The sequence below is a fragment of the Polypterus senegalus genome, chromosome 6, assembly GCF_016835505.1.
Source record: "Polypterus senegalus isolate Bchr_013 chromosome 6, ASM1683550v1, whole genome shotgun sequence".
Classification (NCBI taxonomy): Eukaryota; Metazoa; Chordata; class Cladistia; order Polypteriformes; family Polypteridae; genus Polypterus; species Polypterus senegalus.
In genome coordinates, this window is record NC_053159.1 from 46,352,236 (window position 1) to 46,374,391 (window position 22,156).

Sequence of the window (22,156 nt, forward strand, 5' to 3'; positions counted from 1 at the left end):
TTATTATTTGCACAAATTTTTTTTACTATTTTTTTCTGGTAAGAAAAAAACTTACAATAGTAACTTTCATTTAATAAGTAGAATATTAAGCATAGCATTAAAAGTGTGCTTTCTCTTTTAACATATTGTTTAAGTAGTGGCAAGAAAAATGCATTGTTGATTCTGAAATGCATGTAAGAGCAATAATAATAAACAAAAACTTTTCAATCATAAGTTTTCCTGATTCAGATTTTGTTTAAAAATTGTGAGATATCAAAATGTGATCCCAGTATCATGAATTGCACTGAGTCATGAATAGAGTGAATCGTTACATCCCTAGAGGCATCCCAATCAGGTTTAGCCTTTTCAGGGGGAGACATCCCTTATTAAATTTTTTGGAGAGCAGTAAAATAATAAAGTGTGTTTGTTTATGTTAAACCTTTTCAGAGGAAGGGAATTCAGAGCAGACTATGTTCTGTGACCCTAGAGGGTGCAGGCCCCTGGTCTTTATTCTAAATATTATTTGATAAAGAATTCAGGTGTTTAGCCAAGCAGTGAAAGAAACCGACAGCAAGATTGGTCACAGCAATTGTTAAGGTATTCAGAGTTAAGTGTTAAATCCCTTCAGGGATGGAAAACTAAAAGCAAGATTGGTCTTGGCAGCATGCAGCCTGCCCTTGTTAAAAATTCAAGAGGTGCATACAAGTAAAACAAAATTAGTAAGCTCATGAACATTATTTAGGCACTTCTATGATTAACCTTTCCACCAATAAAAAAGACGCTTAGGAGGCTGAGGTGCTTTTCATGCACGCTTTAACAGTTGTGGTACTTGGCTGGCTTGTCATCATGGCCAATACCCCCAGGCCGCCAGATGGAGCCCTCTCTGCAGTATGGAGGTGCCCCGAAGACCAGCAGGGAGTCATGGACTTTGTAGTTTTTATCCTCAGCCCTGCTGGATACCACAGGGGCTGCAAGAGGGAGCTGCAGGGAGGACCGAAGATTCCTTTGTGCCCTATAACCTGGAAGTGCGTCAGCGGCAGAGCAATGTGCTTCCTGGGTGAAAAAAAGGACTTTTTACCTGACCCGGAAGTGATACAAGATCACATGGACTGGGGATTGGAAACACTTCCGTGTCAGGGAATATAAAAGGACTATGACAGCTCCCAGACGGCGAGCTGAGCTGGGTGGAAGGGTGGCAATGCGTCTGGGAGTCGGAGGATAGTTTATTATTGTTATTTGTGATTGCTTTATGAATATAGTGGAGGAGAGGGCGCTTTGTGCACTGTGGCGATTTAATAAAGTCAACTATTGGACTTTTACCTGTTGTCCGGAGTCATGGACAGGGGTTCAAGGGAGTGATAACGCCCCCTATCTGTCACAGTGGTGTGGTCGGCAGGATACTCCAGCGTCTATTGCTGAGGACCTGAACATAAATTTTCTGTGGACAGCGAACCCCGAGAAGACTATGGCATCAGGACTCACCACAGCATCGCCAGAACCCGAAATTTCCAAGTCCGGAATGGGGAAGAGGAAGAGCAAGCAGAGCGACAACGTCACTGGGAGAGCCTTGTGTGCAATGGCCAACGCTCGGGAGGAGTCACGGAGTGGCCTTACAAATCCAGAGAATCCTCCAAGGACCAACGATCGCTCTGAGGTACGTGCCAGGAATGTCATTAACAACCCATTTAAAATAACTCACTTTGTTTCGTGCATGTACCTCGGAGATTATCACCTGGAGGCTCCGCGGGGAAAAGAAGACTGCCCCGAAGACGATGGCATGCTCCTGTCTAAGCCAGAACACCTGGGAGAAGACTTCCGCATGACGGTAGCCAACGAGGGACACGGCAGGAAACCCGGTGCTTTCTGGAAAGGAGGAGGTCCGCGTCCCGCTGTTTGCGCCTTCGAGCCCGAAGTAGCGGACTTGGACTTTCCGAAAGGGAAGGGGAAGGCAAGCGAAGTACCGCTCACCACAGAAAAAGGTAAGGAGGGTTGGGAAATGGCTGTACGGGATGTCGGTAAATTAAATAAGACAGACCGCAGTCCGCTGAAGGAAGTGACCCGACCCTCGACCTCAGCCAAAAAGAACTCCATATCCCAACAGCCTCCGCGAGACTCGTCAGAGCACGTGCCAGAAGCAGGCATGCTCATTGGCTCCCGGCTGGCAGGTAAGACAAACAAGGAAGAGAGTCTTCTGTCGGCCGAAGTAAATAATCTTATTGATTTACGGGAAATCGAAAGGCTAATCGAGCCCGTAGTGAGTTTTTTACAGGTCCTGACGACCATAGAAAAGATCGTTGGGGAATTGGGAGCTGCAGCCAAAGCGCCGTTGGAGAAGGTGAGAGACTACGTGCGGCGGTTTGGTGGAGAGCCTCCCGAATTACATGATGCGGCGGTACAGGTATGTGAAACCCGTACCGTATATAAAGTAAGAGGGACGCAGTGTAATCCGGGCCCGCTTTTAATAAATAGGTGCCAATACACGGCGTGCCCTACAAGAGAGGCCGGTTCGTTAACCGAGTGGTCAGGGGAAGGGCTGATCGATTCGGAGCAGCTAGACAGTGCTGACTCCAGGAGCGAGGTGGCCCTAAAGACGCCGCCACCGGTAATTTATAAAACAAAAGGGGTGCAGACAGTAAAAGGTCTCTCTTCTTCCAATAGAGAGACCCAGACTGTGGACAAGCCCCAGATGAAACAGGAGACTTCTAAAATAAAACAGGGGTCTCCTGACAAGACAGAAAAGAGCCATAGGAATATAAAGGTGGCCGGAGAATTCTCCTTAGCGGAGAAAGGGGCAGATCCAGAAGTACCTAGGTGCTTCAAGTCCCGTCGAGAAAGACTACCAAGGGGACCGCGGCTGTGCTATGAATGCCGCATGCCGGGCCACGAGTGGAGAGGTTGTCCTAGAAGGGCAGGAGATCAAACTAATTATGCTTACACTGTTCCTCCTAGGTTCGAACGGGAGTGTCAACTGCATCCCCGAGGTCCGGTCTTTGGATCATCTTGGGGGAAGATGTCCCTCAGGGGACACAACACGCAAAACCATAGTTTTCCGCTGGGGGAGGAGTACTGTGGTATTTGGCCGGCTTGTCATCACGGCCAATACCACCAGGCTGCCAGATGGCGCCCTCCCTGCAGTATGGAGGTGCCCCGAATACCAGCAGGGAGTCATGGACTTTGTAGTTTTTGTTTGATACCACAGGGGCCGCAAGAGGGAGCTGCAGGGAGGACCGAAGATTCCTTTGTGCCCTATAACCCGGAAGTGCGTCAGAGGAAGAGCGACGTGCTTCCGGGGTGAAGAAAAGGACTTTTTACCTGACCCGGAAGTGATACAAGATCACATGGACTGGGGATTGGGAACACTTCCGGGTCAGGGAATATAAAAGGTCTATGACAGCTCCCAGACGGCGAGCTGAGCTGGGTGGAAGGGTGGCAACGCGTCTGGGAGTCAGAGGATTGTTTATTATTGTTATTTGTGATTGCTTTATGAATATAGTGGAGGAGAGGGTGCTTTGTGCACTGTGGCGATTTAATAAAGTCAACTATTGGACTTTTACCTGGTGTCTGGATTCATGGACAGGGGTTCAAGAGAGCGATAACGCCCCCTATCTGTCACACAGTAAAACACTAATACATTCAAGAGTACACTGATAGAGTAGTGTGTAAACCAATATATGTTTCATCAAACTCAAATGAGATGTATTTGAAACCAATTTGTGCACTTCCAGACTGAACAGTCTTAATGGGAACCAGTAGGTGCACAAGTAACCTGTAGTTGATGCAACACTTGCACCACCATTCAATATACTGTAGGTGTACTCAAATCTTACGATTTTTGTTTTTGTAAACTTCACCTCATAAAGTTCTGCTAGGGATTTCCCAAATGACATTGTCAGTGGTGTACTGATAGTGGGCAGCCCCCTGTAAAAGTAACCGGTAAATAAGGATATTTTAACCAGGAATTGACCATTGATGAAAGATGGTTTGCAGAGACTAAAAAACTTGTTTTTAATTTCTTTCTGGATGATGACATTCAAAATGGCCCTCCTGCCAAGTTGTTTTGCTTGCCTAAAGTAAAGTCATCCCTTATGGTGGATCACAGGAATCGTGGGGTAGAGGGGTCCTTTCATTGGATTGGCTGGCCAATCAATGTTTCAGCTGTGGAATGGCCAAATGGGGGAGGCAGCTTGATGGCTGAGGTCTCCAAGACTCTAAACAAATCCAAATCATATTATGTGATATCATCTATGGTTAAATTCTGGTCCGTACTTGTAAAATTTTTATTTTTATACTGTATTGAGGATTTGTTCTGTTCTGTGTATTGTATTGTATTGACCTCCTTCTTTGTGACACCCACTGCACGCCCAACCTACCTAGAAAGGGGTATCTTTTTGAACTGCCTTTCCCAAGGATTGTTCCATTTTTTCCCTATAAGGGTTTTTTTGGGAGTTTTTTCTTGTCTTCTTAAAGAGTCAAGGCTAGGGGGCTATCAAGAGGCCTGTTAAAGCCCATTGCGGCACTTCTTGTGTGATTTTGGGCTATACAAAAATAAATTGTATTGTATTGTATTATAAAAGGGCCTTTTTCTACAACTCACATAGTATCATAGTCTCAGTACAATCTAAACTACTTTGTAGGTGTTGTCACACACATGCAATTAGGAGGCAGTCAACAAGCCCAGAGGTAAGTGAAATATCACGAGACAGAGGGTCAATCTGCGGTACTAATGCTTCTCTCTCTCTTTCTTCAGACAAAAGGAAGAAAATTAAGCCTACCTTACTTCCGGGTTCCAAGATGGCCACCGGAACATCACCTTCGGCATCATCTGACAACATCACTTCCGGTTCCAACCTATGATGACACTTCCGATCTCCAGTCAATGACAGATGTGAGCCCAAAACAGAACTGAGGACAAAGAGAACATGGGTAGCATATATAGCAAGTAGGCAGGAAGTGATGTAATGGGTCAGTGGAATTCTTGGACCAGATATAACATCAGATGGAGGTGGGATTGGGAGGACCAGAAGAAGAAGTGATGTTGGGTGCCTTCTGAGGACTCGAAGTCACTTTAGGCTGAGGGTTTGTCAGCTGGTATGTAAGGAAACAGGAGAAGAGTTAGAGAGCAGTGCCAATCCCTGGTCTGGTGGGAACATGCATGTTTTTGAGCCCATAAACTGTCTCCAACCACAAATATATATATACAGTATACTGTATATCTATCAACACACAAAAACCAACAAGCAACAGCACCATTTAAAGCCCGGACACACATTTGGCAGGGAATAAATGATACCACAGTATGTATTCTGCCCTTCAGGTCATTGATATCATGAAATTTCCTGCTATACATGCGCTCCTCCACCATACCACATAACCAGAAATCACAGGGTGTCAAATCAGGGGAGTGTGGAGGTCATGGCAATGGTCTACCACAACCTAGCCATCGACCTGTCGAGATAAAAATAATCCACTAGTATTGACATAATTTTGACTCACCCTGTATACTGTTATATACACACTGTGTAATGCATAACCAATTAAATTATAATCATACTGAAATATACCTTACTGAATATTAATAAGAAGAGTAGTATGTTCATGTTACTAAATATATCTCAATATTGCCAATTAGCTGAGAAATGGCTTTTTCAGACAGATTTTTATGTATACTAGAAAAAAAGGAAATATACTGGAATTGTTTCATGCCAGTGAATTCATCTTAACACAGAGACCTTCCTGGTAAAAGATCTCAATAAAATCAAGTATTTGTGGGATGAAATTGAAAAAGCTATTCAAAGCATAATTATTTATTGTATGATGGCATGTAACTCTGTGCCAATTTCCTGCTCTGAGAAAAACTCCGAGGTAAAAGTTCCAGGTGAAGTCCCCAGTGTGTTAACTTTTTAAAATACAAGCACTTCCTTTTACCATCACTCCGTTTTACATTTAACGCTTTCCATCTCTTTCTCACTCTAGATCCTAGCTTCTTTTCTACAGTCTTGAGCCTTCTGTTTGCCCTTAACCAGCTTTTTATGACAGTACTCCCTTCAAGTGTTCCCTAGAGTTGCTTAATACCACTTGTGCTTTTTCTGCAAGTCCTGATTACATCATTTCACTACATTCAGTTTGAGCTGCTCCCTCAATTTGGCACACTTGCTGAGTAGCTAACAATCTCAAAGGTTAGACAGTGGACCCTCTGAGCACTGCTGTATGCATTTAAATGTTTAGTCAAGGTGGATTCAGATCAACAGCCTTGGCTAAAGCTGAGACAGAAAATTTGATAAAAAGATGAAGTGAAAAACTGCAAATAGATAGATAGATAGATAGATAGATAGATAGATAGATAGATAGATAGATAGATAGATAGATAGATAGATAGATAGATAGTGTGAAGGACAGCCGGGTCCCATGCCCGGCAGGGATGCCCCTGCTGCTTATGTTCCAGGGGAGCCGCCATGGGCAGTCCAATACCTCCCCCGGGATGCTTGGTGGCAGCTTCCCTGGCCGACGATGATTCCCCAACCGCCCGCAGGGCTCCATGGGAGATGGAGTCCTCCACAGCTTGGTTGGGGCACGGGGTGGCCGCTGGGGTGGCTGTCTGCTTCCCACAGCCCGGCTGGACGAGTCTTCAGCCCCACCCGGAAGTGCAATTAGGACCAGGTGGTTAATCACCTGGAACGCTTCCGGGTGGACTATAAAAGGGCCCAGCCACCACCACTCGAAGAGCCAGAGTTGGGAGGAAGGAGACGAAGCTTGAGGAGGAGTGGTGGTAAAGGAAGGAAGAGAACTGTTTTGTGCTGGTGTTTTGGGGACTGTGTTTGGGCTGTGTGGCACAGGGAAGATGTGTCCCACAGCCGAAGAAAAATAAAGTATTTGTGTTTTTTATACGTGCCTCTGTGTCCATCTGTGTCGGGTCAGGCACCTATATAGCGCCTTTGTTACAATAGATAGATAGATAGATAGATAGATAGATAGATAGATAGATAGATAGATAGATAGATAGATAGATAGATAGATAGATAGATAGATAGATAGATAGATAGATACAACGAACACAGAAGCCAAGTTCAGCACACAAGGCATGTTTATTATTAGGTTTTACTTTACTACAGCTCCAAATGAGCTCTACAATTATCTAAGAGAAGACATCACATTGCTTTTCAAGTGCCATAAATGCCATTGCCTGCTCCCACAGTACCACATGACTGTTCTCTGCAATGATTTTAACCATGGCTCTGTCCTTTGTCTTGGATATGTTAAATTTGTTTATTTTCCCACAGTTGTTAAATATTTTTATTTTGTTATTTTCTATGTTAAATCCTGTTATTTGTTATTGTCATATTATATGTTTGTTTTTCCAATTATAATGTTTCTATAATTTATGCTAAATCTGTTGGATGGCTTCATTTTCCTTATGTGTTGAACCAAGGGGGCGGGTACCTCTTGACACTGAAGTTGTGGCTGCAGGTAGCATATTTGAGGTATTAGCTACTGCTTGTGTTGTCCAGCTTCCCTTCTTCAATTCCTTTTTCAAGATGTTAGGGATGACACTGAAATATAACCAAAAATTAATGGGATAATTAGACATTGTTTAACAAGCAAGATATCTTAACCAGAGCACTTCTAGAGAGATCATCAAACACAAAATAAACCAAAAAGTTAAGGCAAAAGTCAGTAGAAGAGTCTTTCGCATATCCTCTGGGACTAGTCTCCATGCTAACCATGGCATACGGAAGTTATCAAAAATAATGTTGGCCTGTTTCAAAATAAATTGTAACCCTGTTGTCTTTGTAGAAAAGTAGGACAGTTCCTGACTCCAGGGGTGATTTTAAGATGTAGTTGGAGTGATCCTGGTAGGAGGGTTAAAACCAACTGTATGCCTTATTAAAGGATCAGCGCCAAACCCTCTGTTCCACTTAAAAATATAATGCTTCCACTATTATAACATTCACAGAGCCCCTACAAATGGCATTCAGAAAAGGCACTTGTATATATTATTAACACAAATTATGTACAAGGAAGAGATTAACAGTGAGGCAATAAAACAAAGTGAAATAATAAACAGGAAATATTAGGACCAAGTGCCTCTCTGGATCTGTCAATAAGGTCATTAAACTCCTCTGTCTTGAAAGGAGAAGTGAGTTGTCCTCATATCACCGGAATATTCCCATTACCTCCTCTCTCACTCTCTGACCCCCTCTTTCTGTCTGTCTCTTTTTCCTAATCCTATTCGCCAAAACAACCCTATAGTCGCTCACTCATAAATACATATTTCAGACTCAACTGTTGACTCCTCTATAAACTATGTTCTGGAAAAAAAGCAACTTTATAGCCCCTCCAACTATCTGCTGCACAGACAATGGACTGTATCTCCTTTTAGAGGCCTACAGTGTCCTTTCACGCCTGAGACTTAACCAGACAGTTAATCAATGGGTGCCATGTTTCCTCTCTAGTTCCATTGCTTCTTTAATAATGAGGTCAGCATGGTCTAATATGTCTTTTTCTGGGACCACAACACCTCCGGTGACCATAACACTAAGCAAGGATTGAATGTACCTACTAAATATTTTAATGTTTCTCCACGGCCTTTTCTCACTATACAGTATGCAAGCTTTTGAGGCAACTCAGGCCCCTTCTTCAGGCAAGATGTAATACAGAAACTGAAGATCCAAAGATCTTGACCATACATTGTTCTTCTCTCTCTTGTTAAATTAATCTTAGCCTGAATGAACCTATTAATTTTTTACATTTAAGATTTTTCATTTAAAGATTTACCAATGTTGTTTCTTGTCCTAGTGTGTGGATATAAACACAGGGAACTTCTTTCTGTATTACATCTTGCCTGAAGAAGGGGCCTGAGTTGCCTCGAAAGCTTGCATATTGTAATCTTTTTAGTTAGCCAATAAAAGGTGTCATTTTGCTTGGCTTTTCTCTACATTCATAATAGCTAACATGGTACAACACCCTAGTACTACCACTATACAGTAGTAACCTCCTTATGTCTGTTGTGTAGGTGTCCAACTCAGTGTTTTACCTTGAGGTGCCAAATTCACACAGCGTGCACATCATTCTCCTAGAATACCTATACACCCAAACATTCATAACATTTTGTCACATTTCTGATATTCATTGGCCTTTCTTTCCTCATTCTGTTGCACATGGCACATACTTTCAGTCATTTCTCTGATCACTTGTTTCAAGCCACACTCTTTATCTTTTCCTTGTTTGTTGCCAACCTGTTATGTTTCTATCCTGGCAATATTTCACTTCATACAAAACCTGTAAGATAGGTATCTATAATCATATCTTATCATATGCTACTACACATTGCAAATTAAATGTCATCAAATACCTAGAGGTACAAAAGGACATTTATAGAAATTTTTGGATTTATTTAAATTTTAAGTTCTGTACTATTGCGGAATATGTGTCTAGGTATTTCTGTTAATAGGTAAATATAATACAGATAATTGGGATGGAAAAGGTCATCAGAATTTCATTCATAATCGTGCATAATTGTTGCATTTAAGCAGTATGTGCAAGGCGTGTGTATTACAAAGGATTAAAAAAGCTGCTCTAAATGACATCCTTTATCGCACACATACGTTCCCTTGTTTTTAGTCACAAGAATATATTTGTATCCACCCACTGCTTAACAGCTCTTGCAGCCCACCTCAGGTGTTTTGATCTCTTCACCCACATATGCTGCTTGTGCTCATGTTTATGAAACCCACATGAAAAGAGCAGGCGGTACACACTGCTGCTATGTTTATGTTAAGTCAGTTTGCAAAAAGCAATCTGAAAATAAAATGCATTATTGGGAATTGGTTGCTTATCTACACAAGTTTCTGTATGATGTCAATCCAAAGTAATATCAATATTATGTAGTTTATCCTTTTAGATTTACTGTAATGCCCGAACAGAACAACTGGAGTTTCCTGTTAGACACAGTTTGTTTAGAAAGTGTGGAGAATAAAGGAGGTGTTTTTTGGGTTCAAAATAACAGAATAGTTGAAGTCACAGACCAAAGTTTTTGCACTAGACTAGTTAATGTGTTTGTCAAAATCTTTAAAATTTAAACTAAAGTCATAGTTGAAACTAAACAAAGGTCACAACTAGAATTTTTCTGTAAGTATATTTTTGTTGATTACTCAAACACAAGGTCTTTCCTTTAACAGGTTAAAATTTTAACCCTGCTTATTATGAATAGCTGTTTAATATATTAAAACCTGCAAGATGTCATAAGTCACAGGGAATATGCATCACAGTCCTAGCAAACACATATTATAGCACGCAAAATGGAGGGACCCATGAAATGTGAATCACAAATTGTCAGAAATCATGCAAACAATCACACAAAATGGCAGTGTCCAAATGCACACAATAATAATGTGGTGATGTCATTATATTATAAGTGGTAACATGTTTTACATTTTTCTCAGCGATAATTCCATGTACAGTATTTCTTTGGGTTTTTTTTTTCAGTTTTTTTTTTAAACATGGAATTCAGTTATTTGATTCGTTTTTTGGTTTGCAGTTGTTTTCTATGACCTAAAACTACTTTGTATCTTGCCTCAATGCCATCTTGTTTTATGCTGTTTGCAGTCTTTTTGTGGTGGCTCTGTTTACCAGTTCTACTCCCATTTCTAGAATGTGACACAGGAGTCACAGCGTATGTTGTCACTGATGTAACCATATAAAGATCAGTGTCACACACTTGCTGGTTGTCCAAGTTCCTGCGTAAATCAATCAAAAGTGCTTGTGGTGTTAGTCACGTGCATATAACAATTCTAAGGATCTGAATTCATTGTATATTTTTAGGTTTTGATTTTTGGGTTCTGTTTTGGGGATAATACTTTGGTATACAGCACTTCGATTTGGGTAATGAACCCTGCTAATGTTTTACACTTTCATTTTGATCATTTTCATTTGGGTGGATTTGTACCATATCTATATTTATAGTTTAGAAGTGTTACTGTTTTGTCTATAGTTTTAATGTTACTGTTTTTTATAGTTTTATCTTAATTGGCATCTACAAATTTTCTCCAAACGACATTTAATTTGTACAGTCAGAATAAAAGTATCTTATCTTATCTTTCCTCCTGGTCTGCTTTTTTGATTATTTCCTGACATTTTTCCAGCAAGAGAAAACACACTAAAATAACAGCAAAAAATATAAACAAAAATAAAAATTAATTAGATATTGATAGAATTAGGTATTGAAACATACCAAATGTAACAAATGAATAACAACACACTGTCAAGTGTTTATATTTAAAATAAAACCCGAAATGTCTTAATTTGAAGAATTGGCCTTCAAACCTTGTGACGATGTGGGTTCGGCTCCATGCTCCCATCTCTGTTTGGGAACCCTTGAACCCAAAACCGTCGATAATGTTACCGAGTGAGCTAGTCAGTGGAGGCAATAACAATCGAGCAAGGGGATGGTATAAAAAGGTGCATAGTGCTTTTATTAAAACAGTCAACAAAAAACAGTCAAAATGTTCAATTAAATAAAGTGCAGTGCTTCAAAGGTTCAATAAATAATCCAATAAAAAAAAATGTGGACGTTTAAAACCATAGAAAAAAAAACAATCCTTTTAAAACCAGAGGTTAAAACATCCAACAGGAACAATCTTTAAAATCCAACAACAAGCTCGGTGCTTCTTTTAACTTGTGACTCCCCTGCTTCTCCCTGTCCAGGCTTCGCAACAGGGGAGCCACTCTCTCTCTGCAGCTGCCCTCACACGAGACTGGAGACCTCCCGATCCCTGGCTTCGGTCTGGCATTCATCCCAGTCCCCGAGACTTGATTTCCACCAACGGCCAGGTCGCTCACGTTGGGGACTCCACCACCAAGCCTCCCGACTTCCGCTGCCTTTCCGGCCTTCTGCGGCTCGTCGCCATCCCCTGGTCACTCCCGCTACCTGGTCACTCAGCGGGAGCAACATCAACTCAAACACCGGGGTGTAAGCCTAACACCCAGGCCCTCGCAGCTGCCCGTGAGCGCTCATTCGCTTGCTCGCACGCTCTTCGTGGCACTCTCTCTCTCGCACCGACCTGCTTCCCAATAACCTCCGTCTTTCTATTCATTTCCTAACTATCTCTTTCCTTTTCTTTTTCCCTCTATCCGACTCACGCTTCTTTTATATAGCGAGGGGCCATAGCAGCTGCAGCATATTAGCCACGGGAACAATCACGGATGTGGGCAGTCCCTCACCTGTGCACTCGGTGAGAAACACCCACACCGCAGATTGCCCCGTGGCTTGCTATGGCCCAACGCTCCCTCGCTAAGCCGCCGCGAGAGCGGTGATTATTTATTTAAAAACTGGCCTTTGCTAAACGAGCTGTGGACCCGCTATACCACAAACCTGTGCACAGGAATACATGATAAAGTTAGGAGTGAACATTCACAGGCACAAGCTGGTACAGAATGAAGCACGACCTGGATACTGGGCTAAAGTGATAGTTGTTAAATAAGTGTGGATCAAAGAAGTGCTCTTAATAAACCCAGAAAAATTTTAAAATGAAGAGTGTCTTTATTACCAAAATAAATAACACAAGGAAGAGTAAACATGTAGCAGAAAATTATGAGCAAAACAAACAAAAAACGAAACCCTGCTGCCTGTCTAGATCTACCTTAACAGGTCTTGAATCTCTTTTTAGTAGGAGGGGTCTTCCATAACTGACCAAATCAGAAATAAGCCCACCTCTGATTTTCTTACCTGCAGTACCCTTATCTCCACTCTCTGGCCTCCTTTTCAATCCTTTATTCTGATCACAAACCGGCCTCCAGGTTCATTGACAGTCTAACCAGTAGTAACTTCAAAGTTCTAGTATGGAACGGTTAGGATTACTTTTTGGATCTACTCCATCTTTCTTGAATCCTCCCATGGAAACAAGATGTCTTAGTAGTCCTAAAACTTAGCAGAAAGCTACAGGACTAGGCATAGCCTCCATAATTTACAAGGGGTGGGGGCACAAATAGCTTAACAAATTTCCAGGTTGACACCTATCAGACTGGAAGATTGCTGTTAATTTATAACAATTCTTCACTTGTTCTGTTTATACTTTTCTGCCCTGTATAATAATAACAGTCTATATGACCATTTGATCAAACTGAGCAAAAAGAGGCCAAATGCTATGGGAAGTAAATAGCTGTTTACATTCTGTGTAATGGGCATATCCAGGAGGGCACAGGACAGAGTTATATCCACATCTTTTGAGCAGACAGACATATCAATTCTGGCAAAATGAGAAGCTCTCTTTATATGGTAAACATTGTCATTTTTGATACACTTGGAGAGAATCCACTAAGAAAATTAAGGCTTCCCAAAATGTTGTACCATCCGGTCAGGGCCCTCTCACTAATATAAACTTAAAGCTGGGAAACCAAGCATGATCTTCGGTCTTAGTAACCGCTAATAGTAGACACACAACACGATTTAGGACAATAGTAAGCTTATTAATCAAGACTACAGCAGACCATGGACACATATGTTATTAAATGATTTGCGATATCTCAAGGTCAGAGGTTTTCAGTCTCTTCTTCTTAGTGTATCCCCTCCAGGAATTGAAATGTTTTGAAGTAATACCAATTTTTTTGGTCTTAAATTGTTAAATACTGAACTCTTACTAGGCACAGCTAAAAGTGACATTTCTTTTATGGCCTTTTCCATCACCCCCCGTAGCATCTGGGGATTTTAACAAGGGATTACAGAGAGTCTTTTGTGTAGGTTTGAGTTTTTTCATTTTTATTATGTATGCCAAATAGTTTGTAATTCATTATTTTTTTAATGTAAGAACAGTGGTGTAGCTTGATAGGAAGTAAAATAAACATACAGACTATATGTCCACATTTTTAGTTTACAAAAATGTTGCATGTGAATTCAAATACGAAACTGGCACAGAACTAACTTATACAGTAGATCACATACGAGTTAGGGTGAAAAATAAAAAATGGAAAATAACTTGCAGTCATTGAGAATGCTGAGCCTGCTTTGTGACTGAACAGTCCAGCTTCTGTGTTGCCTGTTTCTGTATTTATTTTTAAAGGAAGTGATTATGCTATCAAATACTGTTAATTAATATTAATGAACACTAAAATATTGTTAAACATATTTATTTTATTATTAATAATTGTTTTATGTGATCACATTTAATTTATTTTTAACCAATACATGCATATAAAACACCCTCCACAACCTCATCATGAAATTCACACCATAAAACAAAATTAACAAAAACAAACCCAGTTCCATTGACAGCAATGGAAAGATGAAATGAGAAAGGATTTGGGAGAACCTACACAAAGCATGGCAAACTCTGTAACACTTCACAGCTTAGCAGATTAGAATCTCATCTTTAAAAAGGTATTGATTTTTCCTACTGTTTGTATAATTGAACATTTTATCAGTTTTGTTACTTGGGCACTCAACACAATGTTGAGAATAAGAAGTGGAATAAAAAAACAGTATTACACAATCTTAACAAATAGAAAAAGAAAAAAAAAAACAGATTAAAACTTTTTTTAGTGTTGTATGTACATCCTTTGGTGGAATATTAAAATATGAGGGATTTACTTGCAAAATTACATTTCTAACCACTTTATCCAGTTTATGCTTGTAGGGTGTAGGGTGGAAGCCAACACAGAATGAGATGCCAGTCCATCTCAGACACATACTGTAGTTCACAGTTACCAGTTGTGGTACATGGCCAGCCGTTCATACCGGCCAATACCCCCAGGGCGCCAGATGGAGCCCTCCTTGCAGCATGGAGATGCCTTGAATGCCAGCAGGGAATTATGGACAGTGGACTTTTAATGTACAGCCCTGCTGGATACCATGGGGGCCGCCAGGAGTCGCTGCAGGGGGGCCCAAGGACTATTTTCCCTACACCCTGGAAGTACGTCCCAGTCACATGGACAGAAGAAATGACATGCTTCCGGGATGAAGAAAAGCAGTTTTTACCTGACCTGGAAGTGATAGAAAGTCACATGGACTGAGGGAAAAACGCTTCTGGGTCAAGGACTATAAAGGACTCTGGGAAATCCCAGACGGACGAGCTGAGTTGAGAGGCAGGATGGCTAAGCGTCTGGGAGTGGAGGATTTATTATTGGTTATTGTTATTGGAGTATTGTGGAGAGGAGCGTGCTCTGTGCACTTTATTATTATAATAAATCTTATCATTGGACTTTTACCTGGTGTCTGACGTGTGGTCTGAGGGTACAAGGGAGCAAGAAAGCACTAATCTGTCACACAGTTAATCTAACATTTTATACTTTGGTTAAAATGCAAACATGTTGCAGTTTGGTTGTATGCCGCCACATTAATGTTGTTAGCTAAAAAGTCATTTTGCTTAAAATGATCTGACCAACTTGTGGCACTTTCTTTATCAAAATAAACTTTAACTAAATGTTTCCTTCTCATTAATTTGGGTAGAGACTGTCAATGTATTTTCGCAAATTTTAAGCCAATCTAATTTTTTAAAGAATTTACTTTAATTATTTACTTATTTTGAAAAAAAAAAGAAATGTTATTTATCTTTGTATATTGCAGCATTACTCATATTTAGAATATTTAACATGTTATTGTGCGTTCTTTAACACCTTTTTTTGCACCATCTCCAAGAGACACCCTGCAGCCTTAACAAGTTTTGCTGTATTTTTCAAAGTTGATGCATGCTAGGCTTAGCACTTTTATCTTGTGTCTGTATTATTCAAGTATTATTTTCCCGGAACAGCAATGCCGTGTGCTAATTTAAAGAATATTTTTTGATAGGCTACACAACAAAGCACAACCTCAAAACAGATGAAATGCATTTATGCAGTAAGAAAAATAAGTATGCATTATATCTATATTGAAAAAAGAGAGTTATAATCACATAGATGATGAAGGCTTATGGGCTGAAATGTTGTGTTTTATAATCAGCTTTTAATTTTTCAGAATGGTGATGCTCTTTTCCTATTTCTTAAATTTACACATGCATACTGACATAAGCCTTCTCTAAACGTATTCTATTTTCATAGTACTTTTTAACAGCTGTGTTGAACACTGTGGCGGTCGGCTGGGGGCCATGCCCAGCTGGGACGCCTAGAAGGACCCGGAGAGGGACTATATCTCCCCTGGGCTACGAGAGGGCAGCCGCCCTGGTTGGTATGGCGGCCACAGGAACGGAGCATAGAAGCTCAACCCTATTCGGGCTTGTGGACACCACAGGGGGGTTCTCGCAGGATTGTCGACCCCTGAACGTCAGCACTTCCACCACACCAGGAAGTGCTGACGGAAGGAATTTCAGGGACACCCGGAGTGCTTCCAGGTGCTCATGCAGCAGTTCCGCACCTGGAACACATCTGGGTGATAATAAAAGGGAGCCGCCTCACTGAATAAGCAGCCAGAGTCAGGAGGAGGAATAGGAAGCTTGAGAGGAAAGGCGGCAGAAATACAAAGATGGAAGGAAAGAAGAGACTGAGTGTGGGCAGAATATAGCATTGTGTCAGGTGTTAAAAGACTTTCTGTAAATAAACGTGTGTGTTTTAGGACACTTGGTGTCTGTCTGTCTGTGCCTGGGGGCTGTCTTTCCACAACATAAAGAGACTCTGGGTATTGGCAAAATGAACTTGATTTAGTACAATGCTGAAGGATAGCCTGTCAGAATTCATTGGAGATAAATTCTACAATAAACAAAAAAATCCATGTTTAGACAGAACATGAGTTCACAGAGCAGGCTTTTAGGGGTAATAAACTGTCCTAGAGCCACCCCAGAGTGCAAGCACACAAATGGGGTCAAAAAATGATAAACAGATTAAACATCAGTTAACAGAAAGAGGAGGACAAAGATTACCTAGTCACCATAAATTTGAGGAAATCTGTGAAGTGATGAATGTATTAATACATTTACAGCATCCACTGATGTTTCTGCAACAAGATGTTGCGCAAAATAGATATTAAGTTTCCCTTAATAGTTCAGTTGTAAAATATTTATAACCACGTTCAGCTTTGTCTTCTTAAAATTTATTTTTTTTTTATCATGTGCTCAACTATGGGGCTTCGCCCGCCAATCCCCCTGCCTGTGCTACGCACCTGCCACTACATCTCTGCCGCTCGCATATGTGGATTTCAATTTCACCAAACAACAAATCTTTTAATTCTCATGGATACGCCTCTTCATTGGGAAGAAACACTAGTTTTCCCTGATGGCAACATGAATTAGACAATCTACAAGTCTCCGCCTTAAAGTTTAAATCAGAACAATATCTAGATATGTCTGTCATATCACCTATGTCCATATATTCAATCTCTTTTCGCTGTTCTGTTATTTCACCAAATAATAATTTCTGTTTGCGCTAATACGAACTTTACTATCAATTTTTTGAGACTTTTGAATTTTAGTGCTTTCATTACCTCTAACCTGCTCTGCATGTGTATCACGCCAATGTTTTTGAATTCTTTAAAACTTTCTACTTTGTCATCTACTCTTTGTCTTTTATTTCCGGCCCCGGGCATGGTTAAATCTCTTGGCACAAAGTCTCATCTTACGGGACGTGAAAGTTTCTCTCTGAAAAGTCATGTCTTGTCCCACACTAAAAAGTCCCATCCCAGGGTTTTTTTTATTATAATAGAGATATATATTATTATCTGTCCGGCTATATCCTAACTACAGGGTCATGGGGGTCTGCTGGAGCCAATCCCAACCAACACAGGGCCCAAGGCAGGACACAAACCCCAGGCAGGGCACCAGCCCACCACCGGGTGCATACACACTCAACAAGGACAATTTAGAATCGCCAATGCACCTAACCTGCATATCTTTGGATTGTGGGAGGAAACCAGAGTACCCGGAGGAAACCCACGCAAACACAGGGAGAACATGCAAACTCCACGCAGGGTGGACCCGAGAAGCGAACCCGGATCTCCTAACTGCGAGGCCGCAGCACTACCCACTGCGCCACCGTGCCATCCATATACAGGTATATTATTATTATTATTAATGTAATTAATTTCTTAGAGAAACATTGCTTCTTATAATATAGGAAATTGTCTTCACACAAGGTGCTGAAGGCCTGCTTCTGGCTGAGGGGATGGACCAATTAGTCCTGCAGTGTTCTCTATACTCTTGGATGTGTGTGTGCATGTGCAAACTGAACTTTCCTGTTTAGCAATAGGATTTTAAGGTCATCACCAATATTAAAATATGCATTGTGAACGCTGGCCCGGACACACACAGACGGACAACATAGTTTCACCCACACACTGTTTATTTACAATTAATTATTTACAAAAGCCACGTGCACCACAAACCCCAGTGCCTCTTGCACCGATTCCCCAAAGTCCAGGCCTCACTCTTCCAGTGCCCCTCTCTCTTTGACCGCCTCCCGTCCTCTCTCCAGCTCTGTCCTCTTCCACCCGACATCCACTGCTCACTGAAGGGAGGCGGCCCCTTACATATGATTCCCGGATGAGCACCAGGTGTTCCTGGCATTCTTCCCTTGGCCACGCCCCAGCGTGGCGGAAGTGCCAGCTGTCCTCCCGGCAGCTCTCCGGGTGTCCTCCAAAGTCTTCCCCCCGGCACTTCCTGGTGTGGCGGAAGTGCCGGGCTCCCGGGATATACCGGCATCGGGGCGCCGCCTGGCGGTGGTCACGGGTCCCTACAGGGCTGGGCTTCCAAGCCCTTTACCCGAGGCCCCCAACATAACCAGGACGGACGCCCCCTCGCAGTCTGGAGGAGGCACAAGCCCTCCTCTCGTCCTCCTGGGCGTCCGGCCGGGGACCACAGCATGTTCTTGTTTGTTTATTTATTTTTTAATTTTGTGCTTGTACTTCTGGTCAAGTTGCTCCCATACAACATATGCCAGCAAACAGGTATGGAAGTCCAATACCATTTAAAGGTAACCCCAGTAATTTAAAAAAAAGAAAAGAAGGTCAATGTCAGGAATGCATCATTCACAAGACGTTATGTTGCATTTTGATTTTCACCTACCACTGAGGAGGCCCACAATAAATTTGAAAAAGTCTCTATGGAAACCTACATCTGCTCTTTTCACTTTGTGGAAAAGTATCCAGCAGTATGATGCTCCTGTTTAAAAGAAGTGCAGAAAGTGTGGTGTGGAAAGAACAGGTCTGTATACATAAATTGTTTGACTGGATTATATCTGACACTGGATCTGAGAGGCAGTAGATACTGGGAAGTTCAATCAGTCTGTAATTAAAATAAGGATGAAGAGAAAGCGTCTTTGAGTAAGGGAGTGCAATACTAAACTCGGATATCACTCAGCTCATGTCCAGCTGCAGTCAAGACAGTTCTAGGTCTCGGACAGATCCGAGCGCTTCAGACACTATGAGGTCCATAATTTGACACCCCCTTCTGGAGCCATTCCCCTGTTTTGCTGGAAATCTGACACCTATATTTCAATTCCCTTAATTGAATTTAATTCCTCCACTCAGATTTGTATTCAGCATTTATTAAACTTCTAAACTATCGAGGTCTCTCAGTTCTGCATATGAAGCAGTTGTTTTGGTGTCATATATTAGAAACAAACTGAACAAAAAATCTTAACAGTTTGTATTTTATATGTTTTATACATTCATGAGACTGCACTTTTTAATACGTTAGTTATATGCTGCACTCAACGAAGTCTAAATCGAATAAGGCATATTTATGTAAACAATCAAAATATGCAATACTACACACTGGACTATTGGAGCTTTTTAGAGTACTGTGGTCCTCTCTGCGTTATATCATTACGGTAGTATTGTATTTATTGGTGTCAGTCAGTCATCGTTCAACCCACTATATCCTAACACAGGGTTAGGGTAAGGGTAGGGGATTAAAGCCCAAAGGCCAAATGCATGGATATATGGAGGAATATTTCTGACAAAATTAAATAAATAAATAAATGCGCAAATAAATAAAAGTACTGTGGGATTGGCTCCAGCAGACCCCCGTGACCCTGTATTCGGATTCAGCGGGTTGGAAAATGGATGGTTGGATGGACATTCCTCCAAACCACCATGAAATACGACTTGAAATAAAACTGTCACTTTCCCTCGTCAAAGTTGAGAGGGTGGGCTCTAACATACCCTCTAGTTACTGATTGGTGAATCGATAGCACAAGAATTAATTAGAAAAATGCTTATTACTGCCGATAAAATGGATTCTGCCGAAGATATTACGTATTTCAGAGAGAGAATTGAAGATTTATCGGAAGAAATTACAATGTTGGCGGCTCTTTTAGACTCCAATATAGATTAAACTGTTTTTGAATTTATCGAAGAACAGGTGGAACGGACTCGACTACACTCCAGTTCAGGTGACGCAGTTCCCTGCTCTGGACGTACATCCTTTGACATTCCAGCTGAAAATATCCATATTGGTACACTACTCTACCTATAAAAAATATTTTAAAGGAAACACCCATCCTACAAATTTTTAATTTAGGAGCCAATCACAGCGTGCAATGCAGGAACAAATCCCCAGGCAGGGCACCTAACCTACATGTCTTTGGACTGAATGCAAACTCCACGCAGGGAGGACACAGGAAGCGAACCCAGGTCTCCTTACAGTGAGGCAGCAGCGCGAACACTGCGCCACCGTGCCGCCCTATTACTGGTGTACAAAATTTTAATATTTATATTAACGATGCATTAATTGTAACGGAGTTTATGCTCCGGAGTAATGACGCACTCGCCCCCAGAAGCATGAAGAGGCATAAAGTACTCGTTTGAATCACCCAGCCAAGACCTTAGCCGAGCGGCTTTGCGTACACATTGGGGATGGCTCGCGATCTTGCAGTAAGTACGAAGAGACGTTTATTACATTAGCACGACTTTTTATACCGGTGAAGCTTTTATTTATTTATAATATTTTTTTTTGCACACACGTTCAATTTGCCACAATTACTATAATAGAACAAAAGTGTATCACTAATACAGGGGTGGGGGCGTGGAAAGTGGGTGGAATCAAAAGAGATGACTCATAGGGGCAACAGAGTGAAGTTTCCCAGAAAACACGTGATTAAACTGAAACTTACGCCTCGCCTGCCAAGTTTTTGTTTATCTAAAGGCTATTTGATTAACAGGCTTTTTTTTACTGGCTGTTCAAAACGTTTCAGTACGTTTATTTTGACTTTTAAGAAATCATTGAAACTTTATATCATTGTAATTCTCCCGTACCCTGCTGCCTTGTCCGTTGTTCAAGTTATCCGTTAAAATTATTTCGTATATACTGTATCAAGTTTCACCAGAACGGTGTTATTCTTGTGTGAAGAATGTGCCCAAAGCAGCTGAAATGCACACCCATTTACCTGTCCAGAGCTGTTTTTTGGTTTATTCGCAGTGCTGTCGGGATAGTACCGACCCCACAAGACGTCGCTTTCGGTTAGGGGTTTTTAATTCTAAATGTTTTAGTGAAGTATCAACAGCTTAATTATGTAATAAAGACAAACGAGTAACGATTGAAAAAAAATACATTATAGCTGTAGATTATGAGGTTTGACGAAGCAAAAAAGCAGCATCTAACTCTAGCTCGAGTTTCTGTGACGAACATGCCGCAGATCTCGTGGGTGTTACACAAGTGATCACATTCCAAACGGTACTGTAATTACTTTCTGTTTGAACTGTCGTGGCGTTTGAGAAGAAAACTCAGTTCATTGCTTTGGCAAGTAAGTGTCTCTTATTTTTCTGTTTGTATTCAATTCCTATTGACGTTGAGATGTTTTGCTTTATTGATAAGGCATTGTCACGTGAACAGATCACTGTAAAATTCTTTCTTGATTAATGACGTACTCGGCAACAGAAGATCTTGCCTGAAGAAGGGGCCTGAGTTGCGTCGAAAGCTTGCATATTGTAATCATTTTAGTTAGCCAATAAAAGGTGTCATTTTGCTTGACGTCTTACAACATTCATAATGGCTAACACGGTTCAAGACCCTAGTACTAAGGTGAGTTAAATAATAATAATTACATATAGAGTACACATATAAATATTACTTAAATAACAAACAAGCCACTCATGAATTGTGATTCACCACTGAACTCATTATTGGAAATATATTTTAAGAAAGTAATAAAACATTATAAAATGTGACCAAAAAACATACAAAGTGACTAGAAATACTGTAAAACACAGAGCAAAATCGAAAGGCCTATCTAATAAGATAACCATGTACTATGTATTTTACTGCAC

General features: G+C 41.1%; 2 protein-coding genes across 15 annotated transcripts in view; one reads left to right on the forward strand and one right to left on the reverse strand.

Moving 5' to 3' along the window:
* Positions 1-22,156, reverse strand: part of LOC120531013 — a 133,509-nt gene that overhangs the window by 111,231 nt on the left and 122 nt on the right. The window contains exons 2-3 of the mRNA XM_039755931.1: positions 7,417-7,526; positions 4,752-4,881 (exon numbers count right to left, since the gene is read on the reverse strand). Of these exons, the coding sequence (XP_039611865.1) occupies positions 4,752-4,811 (60 nt within the window). The 5' untranslated portion in view covers positions 4,812-4,881; positions 7,417-7,526. The remainder of the gene's footprint in view (positions 1-4,751; positions 4,882-7,416; positions 7,527-22,156) is intronic.
* Positions 20,540-22,156, forward strand: part of LOC120531014 (tumor necrosis factor receptor superfamily member 14-like) — a 174,282-nt gene continuing 172,665 nt past the window's right edge. For 7 of the 14 annotated variants that reach the window (XM_039755953.1, XM_039755947.1, XM_039755951.1 and 4 more), the window contains exon 1: positions 21,301-21,633. The gene's annotated coding sequence lies outside the window, so the exon portion shown is untranslated. Of the gene's footprint in view, positions 20,765-21,295; positions 21,634-22,156 lie in introns of those variants that run through there. The other 7 variants (XM_039755943.1, XM_039755944.1, XM_039755948.1 and 4 more) reach the window with 4 other exon arrangements.